This window comes from Miniopterus schreibersii, assembly GCF_964146895.1.
Source record: "Miniopterus schreibersii genome assembly, chromosome: 17".
NCBI lineage: Eukaryota > Metazoa > Chordata > Mammalia > Chiroptera > Miniopteridae > Miniopterus > Miniopterus schreibersii.
Genome location: NC_138117.1, coordinates 38,447,911 through 38,472,875, shown reverse-complemented (window position 1 = coordinate 38,472,875; position 24,965 = coordinate 38,447,911). Strand labels below are relative to the sequence as shown.

Sequence of the window (24,965 nt, the reverse complement as noted above, 5' to 3'; positions counted from 1 at the left end):
ATATTTCTTTGATCACTTCCAACAGCAGAGATCTGTAGAGACCCACCAAGATCAAATTCTTTGAGCTCAAATAAAATATAAATATAGAATGTAAACTGCCACCCGTAGATAGTTTCCTGTAAAGCGCAATGATTGCTGGATGGACATATTCCTGGTGCTGACATTTTCACAAGACCAAGCTCCTGGAATTCAACAGCATCCTGAATTTAATAGCATCAGTGCATTATCACCAATACATCTAAGTGACTTGAACAAAGCACTGCTATGCGTGATTCATAGTGAAATGGCCAGAAGATGATCCGCAGGAAGCGGGGCTCCTCTGAGTTTTCTTGGGCTCCCGCAGGTAGGGGTGCGGCCTGAGCCCAGAAAGCGTCCCCTGCGGCCAGCTGGCTGGACTCGCAGACTGCACGCCCCCCGCTGCTGGGCCAGGAGCCCGTCTTGAGTCCTCAGCATGACTGTCACCGATGTGAGCCCAACAGGAAGTGTGACCTCATTCTGCCACTCAGCCTCTGGTTTCGCAGGCTGTTTTTTGAAAGGAAACAAGAGCGGTTTGAAGGCTGACTTGCCCAAGAACGACGCGCTCTTCTGTTCTAGGAAACAACCAAGGACACAAGAGGCTGCTGAAGACAAAGCTCTGCCAGCCAGACACAGCGATGTGCGTGGGCCTCGCCGGGGAGGGGAAGGAGGGACGTCCCTTTATCAGGAGACGCCTGCGCCTGTTGACGTTCTGACATTATTTTCAGCTGAAGAACAGCCAGGTCCTGGATTTCTCCGCTGACTGGCAGACTCAGGAAGCTTCGTATTTCAGTAACTATTTTATTGTCTATCAATTGGAAGGAAAGGCTGGGAACTCCCTTTGGAAAGAACGTGCCTGGGCAAATTATTTTTCCAGATTTGTTGCTTTGATGGGACTGGTAGATAGTATCTGTTTCTTGAAAAGTTTTAGGGCTGCTAATTGAAGTCTTTTTCTGTGTGACTAACCCTTCTTCAACTGCTAGGTACTGCCTGTAGCCTGTTACAGGTACTTGTAGGATACAGCCCTAAGACCTCACTTTCTGCTGCAGGGCATGTTAGCTTCAAATTAAACTTAATGCTTGGGGAAAACTAGCATAGGGTAATTCTGGCTGGACATATTCATATTATATTGATCAAAAATCAAAGGACAAGTGACACACTATTATATTATAGTGAAACAAAACTATTTTATATTCCAGGGAAAAAAAAGTCCATGAATGTGTGCTTTGATTTAGAGATCATTCAAGGAGTGCCAGAAAGTTCTCATGACTTATCTAAAGGTCTATATAAGCTAAGGTCCATATTTCCAAGTAGGTTTTATATATCATTTATTGGAAGAATCAATTTAGAGCTACAGAATTATCCTGGGTTAGTTTCATGCGTCACGGGTATAAAAACAATGCATTACTAGTTATCACATTTTAAAAACATGTATAGAGATGGTAAATCAGAAAAGCCTTCAGTCCTGCCTTATAAAGCTGTGAGGATAGTGATATCTACAAAGTTTAATAGTTAACAGAAGGTAGGGCTCTGTGGTGAGTGGTAAATGGTCATAGTTTGCATATTTTACACACTTGGGTATGTGTTTAATTTGTAATTGAGAATGTACATAACATGCCCGAGAAAACTGAGTTCTGAAATCTGCCCAGTGGTGGTCTATTTTTAGTGCAGTTCTGCTCGTGCTGCTCAGGAATGTTCAGGCTGAAAACAAGTGCGAAAGACCACTAGCCCTCCCTGTGACTGCCTGTCTGTGGCTCAAGGCGTTGGACCAGAGGCAGACGCCAACGCCAAGCATTATCTGAAATTTGATAATGAGGTGGACGTGTTTTGGATGATGGCAACATAAATAAGTTTATTTTACAGGGCTCTAGAACCAAACTTCTTTTCAGGTTTCTTTTCTTTTCATTTATTGTTGACACTATTATAGATGTCCCCCATTTTCTTAATCACATAACTCATTTTTATTATTTTATTTTGATGACAAGCCAATCTTTGCAAGTCTAGGTTTCCCAAAGAAAATGTTGATCTTATTTACAGAAAAAGATTATTCAGATGCGCTGAGCAAGACAATGGAGAATGTCAAACCCAAGCGTAGAGGCAGGCACAGCCTTGGGGGTCCTGCAGTCCACTCTCCTGCCTCCCTTCCAATATCCCTGCCTTATTTCAGTATACAGATCCGACTAGTGCAATTAGTAGATGCCATCTGTTTTGGCATCACTTTTCTATTTTTAATATATAATCCACCTTTTTTTTAGACGTCTTTTACAGAAAATCTGTGAAGTCTGAACAAGCAGCCTTCCCAAGATGTACCAAATATCTCAACTGATGTCAACACCAGTGGCAAGTAAATGTGGGCGAATTGCTCTACGCAATTATCTTTTGAATGATTAGACTTCTTTTAGCAATTTCCTTGCTTTGATTTTGCTGATACTCATACCATTAACCATCTGTCAGTAGCTCGTGCTTCTTAAATGCCAGTGTTCACTTTGGCAATGATTGTGACTTCATCTCTTTCCTTGAGAGAAATGTGATATTTTTCCTTTTAGTAGAAAAAAAAAAAAAATCACCGTTTTTTTTTAGATGCCTGTGCATAAATGGGAAAGGAGATTGTTTATCAGCCACTATTAAGATGTAAAACTGTTTCTCTATTTAAAAAATACTGAATGATTTTGATAGCTACTTGCAGAAAACAAGGGTGTAACTTGTTAAAACGGTAGTGGTTTCAAGTTTCTTCCTTCCTCTTGTTATTTTCTCCCCAAACCCTGCTTCTAACCCTCCCTCACACACCTACTATTTTCTTTTTTTTCCTTCAATTTTTATTAACTTTATGGGGGTGACCTTGGTTAATAGGATCATACAGGTTTCAAGTGTAGATTTCTATGATCTGTATACTGCACTGTGTGCCCACCACCCAAAGCCAACCATCTTCTGTCACCATATCTTAGGCTCCCTCCTCTCCCTCCACCTCCTTCCCTCTGGCAACCACCACGTTACTGTCTGTGCCCACGAGTTTCAGTTTTATGTCCCATGCATGAGTGAAATCATATGATTCTTAGCTCTTTCTGACTGACTTATGTCAGCGTAGTATTCTCAAGGCCTTCCATGTTGTCGCAGGTGGCAGTATTCGCCTTCTCCGGTGGCTGAGTGGCGCTTCACTGCGCACATGCCCACATCTTTCCATAAGTCAGCCAGCCCACGCCGAACGCCGAAATTCCTCTCTTTGCTTAGCTATCAGCTGCCAGTAACGGAATCGAGCTCCACCGAGCCTGTCTAATGGAAGTATTCACGGCCTTCCTATGTAATACAAAATTCTGCTCCAGAGTTTAGGATATCAATGAACTACCACACCCCCGATTGATATCTGTTGCCAGGCTTTTGGTGACACTGGAATGAATGGATGGATGCTTTTGTTTCTTAATTAAGAATACTCACAGCCTTCCTACATTAGAAAATCATTTATATGAAACAAAACTTTATTTTTTCCCCTCCACTAACGCCTCTTGCTCATTACTTTAAAATCAAAGTGCCCTAAAGTGCACTAATGAGAGAGCTCCCGAGCAGATGACTGGGTTCCTCAAATCACTGAATAAGCTGAAGTCAGCGGCGCACCGGGCAACTGACTTCGGTTCCTACGGCTTCACGCCACACGCTCTCTTCCTCCTTTTCACGAGGGGGCCTGATGCTAATGACTTATTATTGCCTCATCCTGCACTAAGGAGCCTCTAAAGGAGTGTTGAGCAGGATAAGACACCGACGACAGAAGCCCCTAGAATGTTCCTGGCTTCCCACAGAGGCCCGGTGACAAGTTGTGTCAGTACCGATCCGCCGGACGGCTGCACCAGGGGAGCCTCTGCTGAGGCCGGGACCTCGGCCGGGCCCACGTCCCGGGTCACAATGCCACTGCTGCATCGGGCGGGCTGGCGAGGGGCGATCAGTGCCCACTTCCCTCTCATTTCCTTATGCAGGTGCCTCCGGGTCCAAGAAAGAACATGCTGGAGAGCTGTCTCCCACGTGCATTTTCACAAGGTATTCCACGGGGCTTTTTACAAGAAAAATCAATCAGTTCTCTTCCTGCATGCATTATTTTGTTGTATTCTTGGTTTAAAAGCATTAATTTTAGGTATCACCCAGCTGGGTATGGGTACACTATTTTCAGTCTTGTGCACATAGAAAATGAAGACTTGTCTAATCTAACAACGGATTTTTTTGGAGGGGTGTGTGAATGTGTAGGCAAATATGACTTGTTTGTTTGGTGAGTGGAGGAACTACTGTATCCTGAGGTACAGTCACGTTTTCTCTGATTTACATTCTCTTAAATATGCTTTTTCTATCTCTCTTTACAAGAGCACCAGGATTCTCCACCCATGCACATGCTGGCCAATGTCATGTTCCACGCAAACACGTGGAGTTGGCTATTTCATGCCATTTCTGCAATGAAGTCTCTTTTCCTCCCTTCCCTCCCCCTGCCCATATCTGTCTGTCTGTTATTCCCCGTGCAAACATCAGTTTCCTCTAGCATTTTGTGAAATGTGCTGATGGTATAAAGGGACCATACAGGTGTTACAATCTGTTTTTTGTAAATCCTAGGCCCCCTACTACTGTCAGTGAATCAGCCAAGTATGGAAAAGCAGGCCTTGTGGAAAGAGCACGTGCTTTAAAGTCAGATAGCCCAGCATTCAGATCCTTGCTCTGCCACGTACTAGCTTTGCAAAATATCTGTCACTTGCCCTTCTGCATGTCATTTTTCCCCCTGCTGCATAGCGAAGATAATAATACTCAGCTTTTAGGGAGGTTTGTCTAAAGTAGGTAAAGAATGAAGTATGAGCCAGGCCCATAAAAAGTTTTCAATACTAAATAATATCCATTTAAAATGCTATTACTAACTTTAGTGCATGCATTACTTATGAATAGGTTTTTAAATTTTAAAATATATCAGAAATTCAATAGAGCATGAGGGTGTGGTGCATTGCATGGTGAAGAAACTTATGAGCCATAGTAGAGTCGTCGAAGTGTTTCAAACAGAAAGAAGCACTAAACGTCCCGTGGTTCGTGTTCTCACAGGGGAGGAGATGAAGCCCAGAAGATTGAGAGTGACATTCTCAGGGTTGCAGAAGTAATTGGTAACCATGGATGTAAAAAGGTGTTTTCCTTCACAGTAACTAGAAATGTGGATTTGTGTGACTGGATGTTCTGTACAGAGATTTAAAGGACTTTCCTTCTCAATCCATTCACATTTTCCACACAGTTCCCAGCCCCCTCCCCTCTGGCAACCATCAGCCTGTATCTGTATCTGTATCTGTATCTGTATCTGTATCTGTATCTGTATCTGTATCTGTATCTGTATCTGTATCATCTGTATCTGTATCTGTGTGTTTCTACTTTGTTCGTTTATTTTGTTCTTTAGGTTCCACATATAAGTGAAATCATGGTTTTTGTCTTTCTCTGACTAACTCGTTTCACTTAGTGTAACACCTTCTAGGCCCATCCATGCTGTCGCAAAAGGTAGGATTTCATTCTTTTTTGTGGCTAAGTAACACTTCATGGTATCTATCCTTCCTCCCGCTTCAGTTTTGCCTGTGATTTCCTGAATGGTGACAGTTCCTTTGACTGCTGCTCCGTAGACCCCCTGACAGGCTCCTACCTTCCCTGCCGCCGAAGTCCCAGACTCCTCACCAATGGCTACTACATTTGGACAGAGGACAGTTTCCTCTGTGACAGAGATGGCAACATAACCCTGAGCCCATCCCAGACCAGTGTGATGTACAAGGAGAACTCAGTTAGGTAAGTAGAAAATATTACATAGAAATATCAAAAGTCCAATCCATCCATCAATTATTCATTCATTTGTTCATTCAGCATTCATTTATACGCAGCCTATTACTGCGCCAGACTGTGGAGACTCAAAGGCTAATAAGGGGCAGGTATAGCTAACATGGAAACAAACAGAAGCAGTGAAGGGGTGTAGGTACCGGGGTAGACGTCTGAAGAGGGTGAAGTGAGGGGAACAGGAAGGAGCCCATTTCACTTGGGGGAACAGGTTAACACAAGCTTCCTAGACATGGTGATGATTGGTGTGAGTCTTGAGAGAGCAGGACGTTAGTTAAAATAGGAGTGGGAAAGGGGGCTTCCAGAGAGAGTTCTGAGAGACCCTGATACAATTTGGGGAATGGCAAGTAGTTTGGCAGAAATAGAACTGAAGGTGAAAAGGGTTGGTCTGTAAGAGAGAAGACTGGGCACAGAAGCAGGGGCTGGGTGGAGGGGGTCACATGCCAGGCTAAGAAGTCTGCCGTTCATTTTGTAGATAGGAGGAACCATGGACAATTTGTCAGAGTTCTCTTTAGCAAGAAAACACCAATGACCAGGTGGGTGGTTTAGGTAGAAGATGGATTGCTGGGACTGTGGACGTGTGAGCAGTCAAAATCTTTCAGAAATGCAAACAATCACGTCACCACCACCCCTGCCCCTTGACGTACTTCAGTGATCTCCCTTTGCTCGAACATCAGATTCCAGCTCCTTCACGTAACGGTCAAGTTTTTTCATTATTGGCCTTCTTGTTACCCTTATGGCCTCATTTCTTAGCATGATCCAATATGGGACCTTCCTGTGCGTCAGTGAACAGGTCAGACCATCCTATGCAGCTCAGAGCTCTCCTATCTCACGAAGCCTCCCTTAACTGCCGATGGGCAATGCCCTTCTGTGCTCTTACATCTGGTGCCCTTAACACAGAGCCCCTGGTTAATTCCGTCAGAGCACATCCCCTCCACAGCACAGTAGCAGAGCAGAGACTATGGAGCCAGACTGCCCGGGTTTGCACCTCAGCTATGACCTCAGACAAGTTACTCAGCCACTTGGTGCCTCAGTTTCTTGATTTGAAAAATGGGGCAACCGTGGTACAGACCTCATAGGGCCATTCTGCGGGTGGTGTGAGTCTTTATATGTAAACCACTAAGAAAGACACCTGGCATGGAGTGAGCTCTCTGAAAGCATTAGCTATAATCTGCATTGCTCTGGTTTTCCTCCCACACTGGATTGCAAACTGTGCCCAAGGTCTTGTCATTTATCTTGGCATCTTTGACTTTGATCTAAGCACCTGGCTCACACAGAAACGCAAGGAACTTCTGTGGAATTAATAAAGGGAACACATACAATGCGCTTCGTGGACCTGGATTGTAGAGATACGCTCTGTTCTTCAAATCACTTTCACTAAATTCTCTGTTTTGAACCTGGGGGGACTGTTCTTCACTATCCATCAGGCTGCTTTCATTTCTCTCCAGAATATTTAGAAAGAAAAAGAGAATCCGCCGTCCTTTCTCTTCTCTCTTCAACCTCGGTGCCTCTGAATCCTGGCTGCATGGAAATATCTTTGGTGATGTTGACTCTTCCCCGGGTGAGGACATCTGGATGGAGGGAGTCAGCAGGCTGGACATGCACCATTGCAATGAAAATGGTGAGTCTGAATCTCCTTTTCCATGGTGAAATGTTTCCAAGCGAGCTGTGCAATGCTTGGTCCTGGACCACTGTAAAATCCAGAGACCATAGTCATTCTGATAGAGAGGGTGGGCCACATTTAAAATTTCATCTAAAGTTCTCTCCACACTACTTATGTGGTCCAAATACTTACATGTCCATGTCCTGCAAAATAGCCTAACATTTAAATGCATAAATTATGAAGTTGATAAGACCTGAAAAATATATGCACACCTCCAAGGTATCTTTTCTGTATGGTATATGGGTGGAGAAAGGATGCTGGAGTCAGAGGTCAAGTCCTAGTTTAGGCACATTGTGATAGTTACTTAACTTTGCTAAATCTCAATTTCTTCATTTTTAAAACAAGATAGGTATGGATAGTATGATAATAATATATTTAGATATTATAATATATATGAATATATATGATACTAATATATGAAGTATTCTTGTTGAAATATATGCCGTCTATATACAGTGGATATATCATATATATGTATTATATAATATATATTATATACAACATACATTATATATATGCATATAAAACACAGTAATGGGAACTTAAAGTATATCTTAATATTGAATGGGACAATAAATACCAAGCATAGTTCGATGCTTGACACTCAATAATTTTCAGTTATAATTATTTTTATTCGTAAGAAGGAAACAACGGGTATTTGTTGGGCACTTGCCATCTGCCAGGCATTTCCCTAGGTCTGGGGAATGTAGGGTGACTATGAAACAGCATAACCCTTGTTTCTCATTTACTGGGGCAGGGGGTGGGGTGCAGGTCTTTGTTAAATAATTGCACAAACAAATACAAAACGATAACTGTGGTAAGTGCCATGAAGAAAAGGTATATGATGGAGTCAGAGATTCACAACAACATGGGGCACACTAGTCTTACCCCCATTTTACAGAAGGGAAAACTAAGGCAGATTAGATACGTTTCTTGGGGCCTCACACCTAGGGAGTAGCATAGCCTGGATTCAAACCCGGGAGTCTCGAGCACCTGCTCACTATGCTACATCCAGGAAAGACTCTCTGGGGAAGATCTCTCAGGCAGGGAACCTGAAGAACACGACAGCAAAGAGGAGACAATGTAAGGAAGTGTCTGAAGTCAGCCACAGGAAAAGATGAAACACTGCCGTTGCTATAACATGGACAGATCTTGAATTACATGCCAAGGGAAATAAGTCAGCTGAAAAAGGACAAGAACCATATGATTTCCCTCAAATGTGGGACAGAAAACAGAAAGCAACAAATGAACAAACAAACTCACAGACACGGAGAACAGAGTGGTGGTTCCCGGGGGGGGGGCAAAGAGGGTGAGGAGGTCAAAGTTCCTGGTGAGGGCACACACGGGGGGGTGCAGGTGCTGTGTTGTAAAGTTGTACATCTGAAGTTCACAGGTTATTAGCCGATGCTACTCGGATAAATTGAATAAAAATAAAAAATAGAATTCAGTTTTCAGCCTCATGCTGCTATTTAAAAAAGAAAAAGAAATGGCTAATGGTGTACAGCTTTAGAGAGAAGTTAGTTCAAGTGTCCTGCAGCCTTAAGGAGTCTCCTGTCGATGAGTTATGTGTGGAATCTCCAGTCAGAAGGCAACATAGGGGTCATCTTACTGACCGTCAGCATCCCTGACAGGCCGGCACAAATACCCATGGAAATAAGGAGCACTCGTTACTTTTCACTGAGATATAATTTACATTCATAAAATTTACCATTTTAATTTGTGGAATTAGGTGATTTTTAAAAATATAGTTTTAAAAAAGGTAGGTGGTGCACTGATGACCACTTTCTAATTCCAGAACATTTTTGTTACCCAAGAGAAACCCCACACACATCACCGGTCACTGCCCATTCCCCGGGTCCCCCTCCCAGCCCCTGACAGCCATTAGTCCGCTTTCTGTCTCTGCGATCTGCCCAGGTTGGACTCTCGTGCCTTTTGCAGCTGCGCCCTCTCATTGGCAGCCCTGCTGCAGAAGCGGCTTGCTCGTGCTGACCTCTCATAAACCGTTGAAAGTTTGCATCCCTTGGATCTAGGCTGGCTTTCTGGTGCACAAAGAACAAGCTGCTTCTCAGTTCTAACGCCACGTTTCCCCAAGTGTGGGGTGGGCAGCAGGTGCCCCTAGAGCACGGCAGCAACGAACGCCGAGTCTCGCAGAGGGAGAGAAGCTCTGCGGGCTCCTCCAGTCCTCTCGAAATGCTGCTAAAACCAAAGAGAAGGGCTCGGGTAGAGCCTCAGTAGCTTTAAGACTCTTGAAGTCTGTGTTTCGTTTTAACAAAATTCTTTTAGCAAAGAACAAGCTCAGAGCTTTCTGCTAAACCAGTGTTTAGTGCAAATTAAATAAGGTTTCATTTTCATTGTACTTAGTTTTACATTTATTTTCTTTCAGGGCATTTAAATGATGGATGTAACGTTCCCTTTAAAGTAAAAGACTAAACTGGGACAATTAGAGGAAAATATTAAATGCATAGGGGTACACGGGCTCTGGGAGACAGGAAAAATCAGGGAAATGATGCTTGGATGACTAGCATTTGGGAATCACTGTTCTGAAGGCCGTGGTGTACCAATTTGGGAATTCACATCTAGTTTTTCCATAGCTGCCTCTGAAAATATGTCCTAACAATTTTAAAGCAATTGGACCACAGCAGAGCTGCACATGCTTGAGGTATCTTGTTAAAAATTCTCAAGGTTTCCAAATATCTTTTAAATATAACGAGTCAAACCACCCCCTCCAAAACCAGTAATTAGCCAACCCGAGTGCACACAGGACTGAAATCTCCCGCCTCGGCCGTCAGCTGTACCCAGATCTTCCCCAGACTCCGTGTTTTCCAGATTTGCCCAAGGCCCCGTGACTGCTAAGCAATTTATTTTTCTCTGGAAATGCTGCTTAGTTAGAAAGACTCAAGAATTCAAAATTAAGTTGTTTTGCTGTTTTCTCTCTGGGTAATGGATGCAATCAAAACTTACTTCCACTCATTTTCCCTCACTTCATTTTTCAGGCTGAAAAGAATTTTTTGTTGTTGTTGCCTATTTTGTTTATCCTTAGTTCACCCCTTTCACAGCTGTGTCGAGACACCTTCCCTCATTAGCTGCAATTCATTCTTCAGGCAGCTCCCTAGACCCCAATACCGCGATTGGGGGTGCATTCCTCGAGCCCCGCGAGTCAGGCTGGAAATGGAGAGAGGACTCGCACAGGGAAGACCGGTCAGGACCCCCCCGTTTCTGCCAGTCCTCACGCAGAAAGGCAGGATGGCCTCAGGCGTGGACCCCAGCTCCAGGTCTGCGGCTTTCTCTAGATCTAATTAATGCCGCTCCCATAAATATCTTTGATGGAAGCTTCTGTACGTAGCTTTGTGTTTCCTTCTCTAGCTAAAAGCAATGCCCACTTTACATGCAAGGATATGGAAATGTGCTCGGAAGAAACAGATTCATCCTTCTAAAACAGAAGTAAACCACGCTCCACCAGCCCGGGGACACAGGATGAAATCAATACCTTCAAATCTAATACAAGAGCTAATTGCCGAAATGTTTCTTGCATTACGATCCTCCCATTTATTATTAAGGGTGGAGAAAAAAATTAAATGTCAGTTAGGAAAAGTGTAAATTTGGGGCAAAACATGTCTTTTCAGAGAAGGAAAATCCCTGGTCATTTTTTAGTGTTAAGATCTTTCGTGGCTTCCCTCTTTGATGCCATCTCTCCTTTTAGAAAATTCCGTGTAGGATCCCAGTATTCCACATAGGAGACAGTTCCCTATGCCATCCAGCTCTCAGTGGCAAGGCCCTAGGCTCAGCAGGGCAGCCTTGGGCAACAGCACAGGGCAGCTCTTATTGTCACAGCCTCATCTTCGTCTCTCCAGATCTTAATTTAGTGCCACTCATGAATATATAATCAGGCATGAAAGTTCCCAGTTCTTTCTCATGTCCCTATACAGCCTCTTCGTTTTTGGATATATGAAGAACTGTACATGTTTAATATGTGTAATTCAATGAGTTCAGACATATGCAAACACCCGTGACACCATCCCCACAATCAAGGTAACAGACATCCAACATCTCCAGAGTTTCCTTGGGTCCCTTTGTTGTTTGTTTGTTTGTTTGTTTGGGTTTCTTTGGTCTGTTTTATTATTTATTGATTGATTTTAGAGAGAGAGAGAAACGTCAATCTGTTGTTCCACTTGTTTATGCATTCATGCGTTGATTCTTGTATGTGCCCTGACTGGGGCTTGAACCCCCAACCTTGGCTTATCAGGACAATGCTCTAACCAACGGAGCTACTGAGCTAGGGGTCTTTGGGTTTTTGGAGTAAGAACATTTAACATAAGATCTGCCCTGTTAACAAGTTTTGAAGTGCATAAAATACCGTGTTGTTAACTATAGGCACCATGCTGTTCAGCAGATCTCTGGAACTTAGTCATTTGCTTAACTCAAACTCTCTACATTCCCCCGCCCCCAGCCCCTGGCAACCACCACTTAACTCTCTGCCTCTATGAGTGCAACGATTTCAGATTCCTCATGCAAGTGGGATCATGCAGTTTCTGTCCTTCTATGGTTGGCTCATTTCGCTTAGCATACTGTCCTCCAGGTTCATCCATAGTGTCCCAAAGAGCAGAATCTTGTTGATTTGTCTATTGATGAACCCTTGGGTTGTTTCTGTTTCTTGGCTATTGTGAATAGTGCTGTGGTGACCAAGGTCCAGCACCTCCTCTGCAGTGTTGTGTGGTCATTACTGGGTGGTCTGCACGTTTCACTTTCTGCTGGCCTTTTTTCTCTATGGCAACCAGCAGAGCTGCTTCTGCTGTCAAGTGGCCCCAAGCGGTGGGAAGAACAGTTGGGAGGGAGCCTGCTGGGTTGGCAGCAATTCCTGTGCCCAAAAGCACCAGTTCATTGGCCCAGTCTCCAGGCTAAGTAGGACTGTGCCTCAGTGGAGTCAGCCCACGCGCCTAGGCCAGGAGGCCACTCTACTTGCCTGACGCCTTAAGCTCAGGTCAGCTTTAGCCTCTGTGAAGGTGAGAATTGACCCCCTATCTCTATGGTTAATGTAGCCCTGCTGTAGCAGGCCCAAGTTAGAGTCTGAGTATAGAAACTGAATGCCTCCCCCGACCAGAAGTCTCCACTTATTAACATATCTATTAAGTGCTAACTATAAGAAAGATGTTATTTGCTGGTGTCTGGGACAGAAGAGGTGACCTTTCCTTCAGGGAGCTTTTAGTCTAGCAAGGACAGCAGACGTTAAATACAAAGCACACATATTGCATATTATATGTATGTGTTTACATAGTAACTATAAAACCATAAATTACAACCTGCCCTACCAAGGCAGAGCCGGTGCTTTGACAAGAGGGGCAATCGAGAAGCAGATGCAGAAGAGCCAGCGTCCTCTCCTTACGCACTTACCAGAACTATGGAAAGAGCTATGCGTTGAAGACCCCTGTACGGTTAGGTCGCTGTCTATAACAGGGTTTTACAACCTCAGCATTATTGACCTTTTGGGCTGAGAAATGCTTTGTTGTGAGGCCTGTCCTGTGCGTTACAGGCTGTTGGGCAGCATCCCTGAGCTGTGTTCACCAGAGGCCAGAACCACCCCTCTCCCACCCCCAACTTGTAACAACCAAAAATGTCTCCAGACATGGCCCAGTGACCCCTGGGGGAGAAACGACCCTGTTAAGAAGCACTGTTATGTGAGGACCCTGAGTACCTTCTGCAGTCCCGTAGTCACCTCCAGCTCCTGTGAAGGGGCTGGGATCCCTCAGGTGTCTTCCTGCTGAGTGAGCATTTCAACACACAGACAGAGCTCCCCCTGTTACACTCAGGCTCCCGGTGGCCACAGGATAAACTTCAGCTCCCGAGTGTGACCCGTGAGGCCTTCTATGACTTGACCCCTGCTAGCAGTGCAGCCAGAATCATTTCCCAGGACAGACTACACTCACATGCTCTCCAGCCACGCAGGAGAACTCGCTCTCCTGAGAACCCACCACGTTCTCCGACAGGCTGGTGTCTCTCTTCCTCTTCTCTGCCCCCCCTCCACTCCCCTTCCCCCTCTCCACCCCACCTCTGCCTGGCCTGCCCTCTTCCTGCTGCCTCTCTGGAAGAACTCCTACTCATCCCTCAAGTTTCCACATAGGTACTGCCTCCTCTGTGAAGCCTCCCTGGATGCCCCAGACAGGCTCAGACACTCTTTCCTAGGTTCCCACTGCATACCTTCTGCTAGCCTTCGTTGTTGCAATGACCTCATTGCATCCTAACTGCTGGCCTGTATGTCTGTCCCTCTCCTCGCCATGAGCAGGCACAGCAGCGTCTCTTGTCTCTTGCACGTCCGGCTCCCAGCCCCTCCAGTGCAGCGTGTGTCCTTATACAGCAACGGCACTGATCGAATGAGCAGATGTGCCTGCCCCTTGCCCATAAAGCTTTGCCTTCTCCCCTCCCCTTGCTCCAGTTTCCAGTTTCCTCAGGCTTGGGGTCTTCTCTGGGGATGTCCCTTGCGGGTGGCCTCAGTCTTTCCTCTCCACTGTTATTTCCTTAGTCACTGCACCCTCCAGACACCCCATGACAGCAACCAAAGCAGAGAAAGCCTTTCTTATTTTTCATGATTTCTTTCAGAACCACCTGGGTGTTTATCGTGTATCAAAACCACACTATTACCTGAAAATGCACAGACGCTCGAGTAGAGTGCCACCCTCCCTCAGCCGCTCCATCACTTCACTGCCCGAGGCATAAATTCCAAACTCCTCGGCGGGAAGCCCACGCCTTTGTGACCTGCCTCAATCTGGTTCTCCAGCTTCATGTTCCACCGGCCTCCCCTCCGTCACTTCGTCTCTTTGTTCTAACTGCTCTGGCACTGGCTTCCTTCGCCAGACCTCATGGCCTGGCCTTTGCAGGTCTCTGTGCTGAAGACCCTTCCTCTTCAGCGTTCAGTGATGGTGACCGATGGAAGTGCCATCTCACCTAGAGGCCCATGTCCCGTCCCACTCCACTGGCATTCCTCTTGTCACGATCACTAGCTCCAGTGCCTTGAGAGTCACTGAACACACCGCGTGCACACGCACACACATGCACACGGACCCCTCTGCTTTTCCAGGCGCTGATTTTGACTGTCCCCTGACTGGGGACTGGGAGTCAGAGAAGCCAAGTGCAGAGTCTGGCAAAGCCTCCTCCTCGGGCCACATCGCGCCAGAGGTGCCAGGAAAAAACTCCCACAACGTGTCCCTTCAGCCCCAGTGGATGGCTTCTGAACGTCTCCAAGGGGACATTTTGGATCATTCAAGTGAGTTTTCTTTTTTATCTTTGCCACACCCAAACAATTCTTCCCCCCAGGGCCGAGAACAGCAGGGAGGTGACTAAGGTGCTCTCAGGAACAGGCATCAACCTGCGCGAGGGAGGCAGGCCTGGGCTGCCGCCAGCGCCAGGGACGCATTCAAAAGGGGGTGACTGCCTTTGGGGCCGCACCTTAGAGGCCTCGGGAGGCCCGGATTTACAGAGTTTTATTTCTTTTTAAAACCCTGAGGACATTTGGCGAAACGTCAGGCTTTGCGAAGCCTGGGCAGCGCGTTCCCAGGTGTCTGCTACTCTGTCTTCATACTTGGCTGTGTATCTGACATACTCCGTATGAAGCAAGAAAGAAAAGAAGAAAAAACATCCTTTACTGCTATGTCCCTGGCAAGGAACAGTCAAAAGGTATAAAGCTGCTGGGATCTCCGTCAGGAGTCAATCCGAAGTTAATGCAGCGAGGATGTCCCCAGATCTCTAGTCAGCTGGTATCGGATTAATCCCATTTCATGCAGTGTGACATCGTGTCTCGGGCATCAGCTTGCCAAGGTTCAAAGCCCAGCTCCCACCTGTTAGCTGGACCTCAGAGACAATTCACCCAGCCCTTTAAATCACAGAATCATGAGAATTCCCTTCACTGCCCATCTCTTCTCCCGAAGACCAGTCCGCCCTAGTTCATTGTGTTCCCAGGGCGGCTATTAAACCAATGTTAAGAAGGGGGTTCTAGTTTTCTTTCCAGGTGTTGGGATGACAGGGAAAGCAGCTTTTACTGTTTAGACTGTTTCTAGGTGATCAATACCTACTAAGGGTTCAAAGCCACCTCCTCCAGGGAGCCCACCTGTGCTTCTGGGGAGGGGGTGTCCAGTGACCCCCCTTTGTGCTCCTCTGCCCCCAGGGCTCCCTGCTCTCATGCCCATTTCCTGCATGGCCGTTGCTTGTTTACTAATGTGTCCCGCCCACCGGGCTAGGAGCTCCTTCAGGAGGGACACTTTGTCCAAACTGCCCACACAGTGCCCGCCTCCATGACTGTGGTGGGCCAATTAGGTGAACTACCTCTGTTTCACAGATAAGAAGACTCAAGTTCAGACGGGCCACCTTTACCTTTGCCTTTGCACACGTTCTTTGCTGTGTCTAGGATTTGTCCCCCACATGCTATAGTTAAGACCCCAACTCCTTCTTCGAGGTTTAAATCAAACAAGACCACCTCTGGGGGGCCTTCTTTGTCCCCCCCTGGCTGGCGGAGGAAGCACTTTGCTTCCCCATGATTCCCTAGCCCTCTGCACCTATCTCGCCCACCTATGAAGCCCCGATGGACAAGGTCCCCCTCTGATTTCCCTTTATCTCCTTCACGTGTGGCTTTTGAGTGTGCATTCTGTTCCAGGCGATGTTCCACGTGCTGATGGTACAGGCACACATAACATCGTGTTCACCAGCCAGGGATCTTTGAGTTCCAGCAGGTGGAAACCCAACTAGAAGTGTATTATCAGTAACAAAATTTCTTGCTTCCTATTAATGAAAATCCCAGGCATAGATTTCGGGGTTTCTGTCTGTCTCTACTTTTGCTGTCTCTTCTCTTGCGTGTCAGCTTTACTCTTTAGAAGGCTATTGACCTATGGTGGCTCTTATCGACTCTGTGCCTACAACTCTCCAGATTCCAGCTCAGCAGAAAAAGATGAGAGCGTCTGGAATTATGTCATGAGGCCCAGTTTCATTGGTTCTGGAAGGGTCTCACTTACATGACAAAACCAATCACTGTCAACAAGTATGTGAAGCTCCAAATGGTGTGGAGTGGCCAAATGCTCAGAGAGAACTCAGTGTCTCACCCGAGCCATGAACAAAGGGAAGGGAAGGGGCGGTCCCCCAAGGAAATTATGGGCACTGCCACCAACGAACAGCAAATAGATGTCAACTATTCTCGGTGAGCCTGGAGTCTAATGGGGAAATATAGAGAAACAAAACAGCAATTTCAACTCATTGTGGAAAGAGCACTGGTGGTGATATGTAGGAATCATGTATCTTGGCTATGGACCAAGGGGGAATTGAAGGAATCAAGGAAGACTTCTTGAAGGAGGTTACACTTCAGGTAAGCGAAAATAGGTACCACGTAAATGGCTACTGATGGGATGAATCAATGAACACCTTGTCCAGAATCACATAACTCATACCTTTGCAGAACTTGAATTTAAACCCAGTCATTCATTCTTCAATATTCAAGCCCAGTGATCTTTGCAGTGAGGAAATGTTTTCCAAATTCCACAGGAAATCGGAGGAGGCTAAGAATAGAAACACACTTCAGAAAGATGATTGAGTGTTCAGTTGAACCCACAATAACTTACTTAATTCACAGCGTACATGAACTACTGTACATTTGCAGCGCCATCAGCAGCAGCTGCCGCATTCTGCGTTGCCAATCTCCAGCGTTCCGCCCACACGATGGACAAAGTGGGTCTTCATTCATAGCATAAATAGCAAAAATAATCGCATTCATTGCACAAAGTCATTCTAACTTTTAAATAACTGTTGCAAAATTGGGCTTTTGAAGCATTTGGCAAATAAGTTGGGGTCTGTTTATACTTTCCGTTACATCTTTACCTGGTAATCCTCAAACCGGCTCTGATTTCTTTTAGGTGATTAGAATACGATCAGGGTTCTGATTGGTTTAACTCAGGTTTATCACTGCTGGAGAATTCGCAGTCATTCCCACTGTGGCTCAGCAGCACTATTTTATTGATAGCAAAGAGTTTTGCAAGGCCAAAGAGCTCATCATATATGCTCCTTGTTTGCCCTTTAGAGACTCCCAGTATACAAAGTTGCAATTCTTTCCCTACCCCATTTCAGACAAACCATGTTCCTCCTAGATGGGTTTTTTAATCTTGGCTCTGGCCCTTCATAGCTGTGTGACCTTAGACAAATTTCATCATTCCTCTCATCTTGGTTTCATTTTCAGAACTTACAGTAATAGTTTCTACCTCCTAGGTTTGTTGTGTTGATTAAATGTACCAGTGCACAAAAGCTCTGAGTTATCAGGCACTCCGCAAAGTTAGATTTCTGACAGTATAAATTCTACAAACCCTTTCCCCAACATTAAAGTAAAAGGCAAGCCCCAAACTGTTTATGGAGCATTATCATTTATTTTTTTTAATGAGAGAAAAAAAAATCTGACTATTTGCAGAATTTTTCTAGCATTTGATAATCTTATCTTGTTACTTCTAACCAGTTTTTGGGATGACATACATCTGAAAACTTTCTTCTTGGTACATAGAAGAGAAGTTTTAGTATAATTCTGCTGTTCCAATATTACTTAATCAGCAATGATTTCTAATTCATTTATTTCTATTTTTCCTATTAGAAGCCAGTTTGTTGGGAGAGATCGCCTTTCAAACAGTTCTGCTTGCTGCATGCCTGATCATTTCTGCATGTGCAAGGTAATTCCGATTTTATTTTCATGCAGTGGCGTTTCGTAATTAATAGAGCTGTAGTCGATTGATAATTTACTTGCCTTATTCCACAAAGCATTTTTAGGTAGCTCTGTGGTTGAGGTTTGCTCATTTGTCTATCCATGGTAAGTATTCCCTTATCTGTCACCTCCCTCCTCTCATCATCTCACAAAGCATACAAAAGCCAGTGTATCTTGCTAGAAATTTACTGTGTATCATCCTTTGTTGAAATCCTCCTTGACTCTCTGTTACAAAAACAGACTAAGTACCTCTGCCTGGAATTCAAGGGCACTTAAAGTTCCCACTAGGACACTTGGAATCCTGCTGGGACTCCACCTTTCCCATTGAATTTTTTATCCTAACATAAAGTATCTAGTCCAGGGATGCCTACTCAGCATCTCAGAGCACATAATGCTCTTGCCTGATTAAGGGCACGTTTCTGTTCTACCCTCTGTCAAGCATGCCCTTCCTGTCCTTTTCTTGCCCAAGTCTCCAGGCCAGTGATCATGTCCCTTCTGTGCTAAGCCCGCCCATGCCTCAGGGCCTTTGCACATGCTGTTTACGCTGCTGCCTAGTACAGTCTTCTCCAGAAAGCCTCATAATGGATGACCTTCCTTCCTTCCAGAATCTGTGCCAATGTCACATCATCAGAAAGCCTCCCTTGACAGCCCTGTATAAACAGCATATCACTCTATCACACACGCCTCACTTTTCTTTAGAGCACCTATTATATGTTCACTTGTATAAATATTATTTCTCCCTATAAGAATGTGAACTCCCTGAGAGCTGAGACATTGCATGTCTCTTTCTACTGTATCCCCGGTGCCAGGGGCTCTCACTTTTGAATTAGTGAAACAGGGAGGAATGGCACAGTCTTGGGCTCTTCTCAAATGCTACTACTTGCTCTCAAGTCCCGTCTCTGGAGGGTCAAATACCACATGTCACTTAGGGGAGCTGTGTTTTTAAATACAAAGGCCTGGATCCCATCCCTTGAGATACTAATTTAGATCTAGTGATAATCATTGTTTTAAGATGAGCTGCTCAGATAATTATGAGGTTTGAGAAGAATTTTTAGATCACAAGGAGATCAAAGAACAAAAATGGGGAGAGGTCCTGTGGTTAAAAATAAATTTGCAAAATCCTGCCTCATACACCACATCGGGAGATCATAATGTGCTGTAGCATGACCAAGCCATGGTGAAAACAATGTCCTGAAGAAACTCATTTGGCTTTATTTAACTTGGCGTTTCCTAAACGTAGTTGACCATGAAACTCTTTCCTGTATGTCACAGGACTGTTCGTGTAATACGCCTCTTGGGTTAATTTCTGTAGATATTTCCCCCTTAAGAGGGGCACTTCGCTCCCTACCCCTTGAGCATTTAGAACTTGCTTCCAAAGAGTAGACTATGTCAAGAGGAAGGAAAGGTAACTTTACAGCCGAGAAACTTTGCAATCATGACCTCAGATAATCAAGGTCAACATCAACAGGGGTAAGTTCTGTTGACGGCATGACCCCTCGATATGATGTGATGAGAATGGCCCTTCACCTCTGTGGTTCCAGACCCCAGTCTAACCGTGAGGAAAACCAAAGTGAAGGACATTCTGCATGTGATCTACCTGCAGACAGTCCTCAGAACTGTCAAGGTCATCGAAACGAAGGAGAGTCTGAGGAATTGTCACAGCCCAGAGGACACTGAGGAGACATGATGACCAAATGTCCCGTGGTGTCCTGGATAGCGCATGGAGAAATCACGGGAAACCCTACAGTCTGAATGTAGCAACAGTGATGCACCAATGTTGGCTCCTTAATTATGACAAATGTGCTGTGTATTGTAAGATGCTGGATTGGAGAAGCTGGATGAGGGGTGTGTGGGAAACGTCTATGCAATTTTTTTGCAATGTCTCTGTGTATCTAAAGTTATTCTAACCTCAGAAGGTTACTTAAGTAAATAATCGGTTAAAGAAGAACAATTCATATGGGCAACAGCATAGATGAATCTCATAGATATTATGTAAGTAAAATATGACAGATACAGGAATGTATGATTGAATATATGTATAAAATCCAAGAAAAGGCAAAATGAGTCAGTTACTGTAGATGTAAGAATGATGGTTAGTTCAGGCGGATAGAGTGGGATGGGACAACAAAGGAAACCTCACAGGGTGCTGGAAATATTCTATATCTTGACTTGGGTAGCAATTCCAGAGGCTGATGTAAAAAAGCCCAAAAACTCCAAACCAGTGCACTTCCTGTGCACTTTACATGCTTTAGTGAACCTTGGTTAAAGCTCAATTTCAACACATAGCTTAAAATTAAATTAAATAATTTAAAGTGAAAATGTTCAACTTAAAAATGCGTATAAAGAGGTGTCTGAAAGGATACTCATCAGATTGGCGTCGTGGCTGCTGCAGGCTGATGGGGATTTTCATGATATTTTCCTTTCTCCTTTGTATTTATTTGTAATCTCTTTAAATAATTCATAGTTTGAGTATAGAAACAATAAATACATTATTCTTTTAAGAAAATCCACCCTGTGATACAGTCACCCATCAGGTTGGCAAAACCCCAAATGTTTAACACTTTGGGGCAAGGTCGGGAAGCAGGAGGCATACGGAATTTCTCTCTTGTTTTTCTAGAAGTTTCATACTCTTGTGGTTTCTATTTCAGTCTATGACTCAGTCTGAATTACATTTGTGTTGAGGAGTGATGCACCTGCGCAGGCTCATTCCTTGCATGCGGATATACAATTGGGTCATCACCACTGGTTGAAAGGACGATCCTTGCTCCATCGAATTGCTTTTGCAACTCTGTTAAAAATCATTTAGCGGCCTGTGTGGATCTTTTTCTGGGCCGTGTCTCCTCTTCCGTTGATCTATATTTCTATCCTTTTGTCAGTACCCACTCTCTTTAGCACGGTAGTTTTATAGTAAATCTTAACATCACACATCTGTGTCAGTCTCAAAGAAGGCCTCCTGTGTTGGCGACGCGATCAGCCTGCTGACCTGCGCCGTCCTGTCCTTTCAGGTGGCTTCTGGGAGGAGTGCTGGCCGGTATCTTCACGTGCTCCTTGATGATAACTATTGCTTGTAAGTAACCGTTTCCCAAATGACTGCTCTGATTCCTGTATTTCATTCCAGTTTTGGCCATTTTCATATATTTTCTCTTTCTCATTCAAGATGTTGTCAAGTTACTGTTTCTCAGCCTCGCCAGCTACTTCAAAACCACCCCCGGTGCCAGGTAAGTGTTGCCTCGTCGTCGTCACTGGGCAGAGATGAGCTCGGCGTGAAATCGGAGAACACTCTGCTGAGTCATGATGGCAACGGCTGCATCCGGGAAAGGTCCTGACCGTTTGTCCAGACCTGATGTTGCCGCTGAAATCTAATAGTATTATCGTCCTGTGTCTAAATTCTTAAGGCCAAATAGATAGAATTAATTTTTAAGGCAGCAGGACCTAGGAAGTAATATGAATTTTAAATTTTTAAGTAGTTCTAAAGGGCTTTTATAGATTGATAGACTGCACTTTAAAAATACCTCAGAGTAAGAAGCCTTTTTTCTTATAGTTTCCCAAATAACTGGCACACTGCCCGCGGAATGATCCCAGTTACAAACTGCGATGTCCCTGCCATCTCTCAGGCACCGAACAATCCCCCCGTGTGCTGGCTGCCACGGTTCAGCATATCTCAGAGGGCGCCTGGGGTCTGGGGGAGAGGCTGGGAATTTCAAGCAGCCTGCAGAGCGTGTCAGTGGCAAGATGGATCGTGTTAATTACCTTCACGTCAGCATGGCAGCCCGAGGCCGGCTCCCAGAGCTGCAGGCTGAGGTCTGTAATTCAAATTAGCCTGCTGGCCTTTGCTCTCCACGCTGCGTTGCCCTGTTTACGAAATCTTTGTTAATTCTGCAATTACAGCAGGGCTGATTGAAGATTTATTTTGTTTAGAGCTCCAGCCAATATCGATTTACTGACACTTAAAGTGATGCTGCCCCCTTAGTTTCCTGGCATTCCAGGTTTCCGAAGGCAGGCACTAATATAGCTAAGTTTTGTTTAATCTGATAGCTAGAAAATTGGATCCTGAGGTCACCTGAGAAATCCTTATTCTTTAGCCCTTGTAAATGAATGACATTTGTTTAAAGCTCTTCTGAGATACCCACTCCCCTCCCTTGGGCCGCAGGTTGCTCTCACATGGCATTTACCACAGGTCTGCCCGTGTGCTCGGCCTCGTGGGCTGAGATGGTGCCCTAGTCAGGACTGGCCGAACCAATAATGTCTACACAGAGGATTCTCACCCAAGGAGTCATTTCATAACTCAGCTTTCAGGAGTGAAACATTATTGTTTGTCAGATGGTACATCCATTCTCTGGGGGTTTTAAGATGAATATGTACAAGTAATCCGAAAGACGAGGGTCACGTCGTTAGGAAGCCCTGTAACGAGGGCAGAGCTTCTCAAAGCAGGGCCTGGTGACCACCTCTCTAGAATCAAGTGGGGAGTGGGTTTAAAGAGCAGATTTATGCAACCTGATGCCAGACCTTCCGAGTTCAAATTTCTGAGGGGTCTCCATTGTCAACAGCCTCTCCAGGTTAGTCTTTGAACATTAACTATGAACATCTTGGACAGATGGTTTGTAAAACCCTAAAGTGGCATCACTTAACCTACAAATATTGAGAATTTATGGGTTCTGTGCGACACTGGGTGCCCAGCTCTGCTCAGCAGACATTCATGGTCTCTCTACCAAGACACTGCTGCTAGGTGGCAGGGTCGGGTGCCAGGGCCTTGAGAATTCAGAGTCTAATTAGAAAGGGCACAGTGGAGTTGCCTTTTAATAGGTAATATGGGAAGTTCAAGGACAGAGTTAGCACAGAGGCTGTGGGAACACCCGGAGGGAGGGTTCTCCATCCAGGAGGGGCGGGGAGTGTGGGCGGGGAAGGCTCCCGAAGAGCCAGTAGCTCTGCAGGTGCCCGGTCACCTACTGCTTCGAGGGCACCTCCCGCTGTGCTGAGATCCTGATTTGTTGTCTCCTAAAGGTTATTGGATCAGGAGGAGAATGATACCTCCTGAAACACTCATCTGCAGCCTCATTTCTGGAATAGGATCCCTTCTACGATTATTTGTGTACATACTCTAACCTTTTCTGTCATCCCTTCTCCACTGTTACTTATTCCCTGCCCCCCAGGCATCCTCTACACACACTCTTGCCTTTAAGACCTATGAAAACAAGGACTTCTGACTTCACGTTTGTATCCACCTCAATGCCCTGAATATAGTACACACGCCATAAATATTCATGAAATTGAATAGATTTGCTGCATCATTTCTTAAAGTACTTTATAGCCAAGGGCTCTGAGCCTATATAGTGTAGATTTCGCAATACTCTTCCTCACATATAAACATATCCAGAAACTAATGAGCCAAAGACATGGTTATTACCATCAGGAGTCAAGAACGACTCGCTAGTCTGTCCTGGCGATCACGCGTGAGGATCTGAGGGGGTGGAGGGCAGGCTCTGCACCCAGGACCACAGACATGGACCCAGGGCCACAGACATAGAGGGAGGAGCCCTCCCACCTGCCCCGCACTCCACATACGTTAGATTAGGTGCCGCTTCTTGAGCACTTTATGCTTCTCAAGTCAATCCCTTTTACCATAACGTAATCCTTACTCAACCGCCTACTTTGTTAAACTTGAAGTCTGTGAGTGTGGAGACTGTCTACACTGTTCACCGTTGGTCAGACTGTCCCTTTCAAATGACGGTCATCACAGGTACCCCACTGCCAATAATGTGTTAGCATCAGCAATCTGCATTTTGCCAATTTATGGCTTCAGGGTAGCAAAATGGGTAACATCTGTTCTCTCTACACTTACATGCAGAAAGGTATGTTTATAGACTTGGTGAATGAATGAATAAACCTTAGGGAGTAGAAATATGGGGAAAACCCACTTTTTAGCCTATAGGCACTTCTGTTGTAGGAGAGTAGAGAAAGAAAACAATATGAGCTGATAATTAACTAAGTAATGAGCTGGGATTAGGAGCAAACACCTCTGTAGCCTGTCAGAAAAAAAGGAGAACTGAGAACTTGTAAGGCAAAAAAAAAAAAAAAAAAAAAAGTTGCTCGAGGTTGAAGCCCCCTTTCCTCGTTGTTATTCAAGCTAGTTCGTCAGCGCGTGTGCACACGGGCGTGTGCGTGTGTGCAGTGATTAGATGCCGCACTTCCTGTGTATGTGGATGAATTATGCATTTCCCTTCTCCTTTCTCTGATCTAGGTTTGCCAAAATTTGACAGCCATTCAGGAGTGCCTCTGATGAATGTCTTCAATCTGAATATCCGGAAATTGTCCCATTTGCAGTTTGCTCTGAATCAACGGCTTTCCTGGAAGGGAGTGAGCAACTGGATACTTGAGAAAAACCATTTAATTTGGTTATGTGATTTTTTAAAAATCCCAGTTTTGCCCTCACCGCTATACTGTGTTTGTGCAAATAATATTGATTCATCTTTCCCTTGCAAACGCTAGCCGTGGGAAGGAGAAGGGCTGGCAAGTGTGGTAGAGGACCTACCACCCGGGTAAACACCGTCCTACTATTCCCTGCGGCCGCGGTTCTCGAACACTGACTTTCATCCGATGATTCTGTGGGGAGCTTGTAGCAACTCGGACCCCTAGGCCTGCCCACATGGACCCGCCCTTCGCTCAACTGCTTGAGTTGAATAAAGAAAGCAAGTTTATATAACCAATACCAACTTGAAAGTAAATAAATGCAGTTTATACTTAAAATGC

General features: G+C 45.0%; 1 protein-coding gene across 9 annotated transcripts; it reads left to right on the top strand.

Annotated features, from left to right (window-relative positions):
* The first annotated feature begins 519 nt into the window (after positions 1 to 519).
* TMEM71 (transmembrane protein 71) lies at positions 520 to 24,965 on the top strand. 9 transcript variants are annotated; one of them, XM_081116275.1, is made up of 11 exons: positions 535 to 655; positions 744 to 807; positions 2,271 to 2,359; positions 3,981 to 4,041; positions 5,584 to 5,796; positions 7,290 to 7,462; positions 14,574 to 14,759; positions 18,111 to 18,186; positions 21,224 to 21,285; positions 21,376 to 21,436; positions 24,457 to 24,959. In XM_081116275.1, the coding sequence occupies exons 3-11, from the start codon at positions 2,320 to 2,322 to the stop codon at positions 24,470 to 24,472; spliced, it is 888 nt and encodes a 295-aa protein (XP_080972401.1). In that variant the 5' UTR covers positions 535 to 655; positions 744 to 807; positions 2,271 to 2,319; the 3' UTR covers positions 24,473 to 24,959. The 9 variants fall into 9 exon arrangements, with proteins under 9 accessions (XP_080972400.1, XP_080972403.1, XP_080972402.1 ...); XM_081116273.1 differs by having other exon boundaries at positions 2,271 to 2,365; XM_081116272.1 differs by having other exon boundaries at positions 537 to 655; positions 7,269 to 7,462.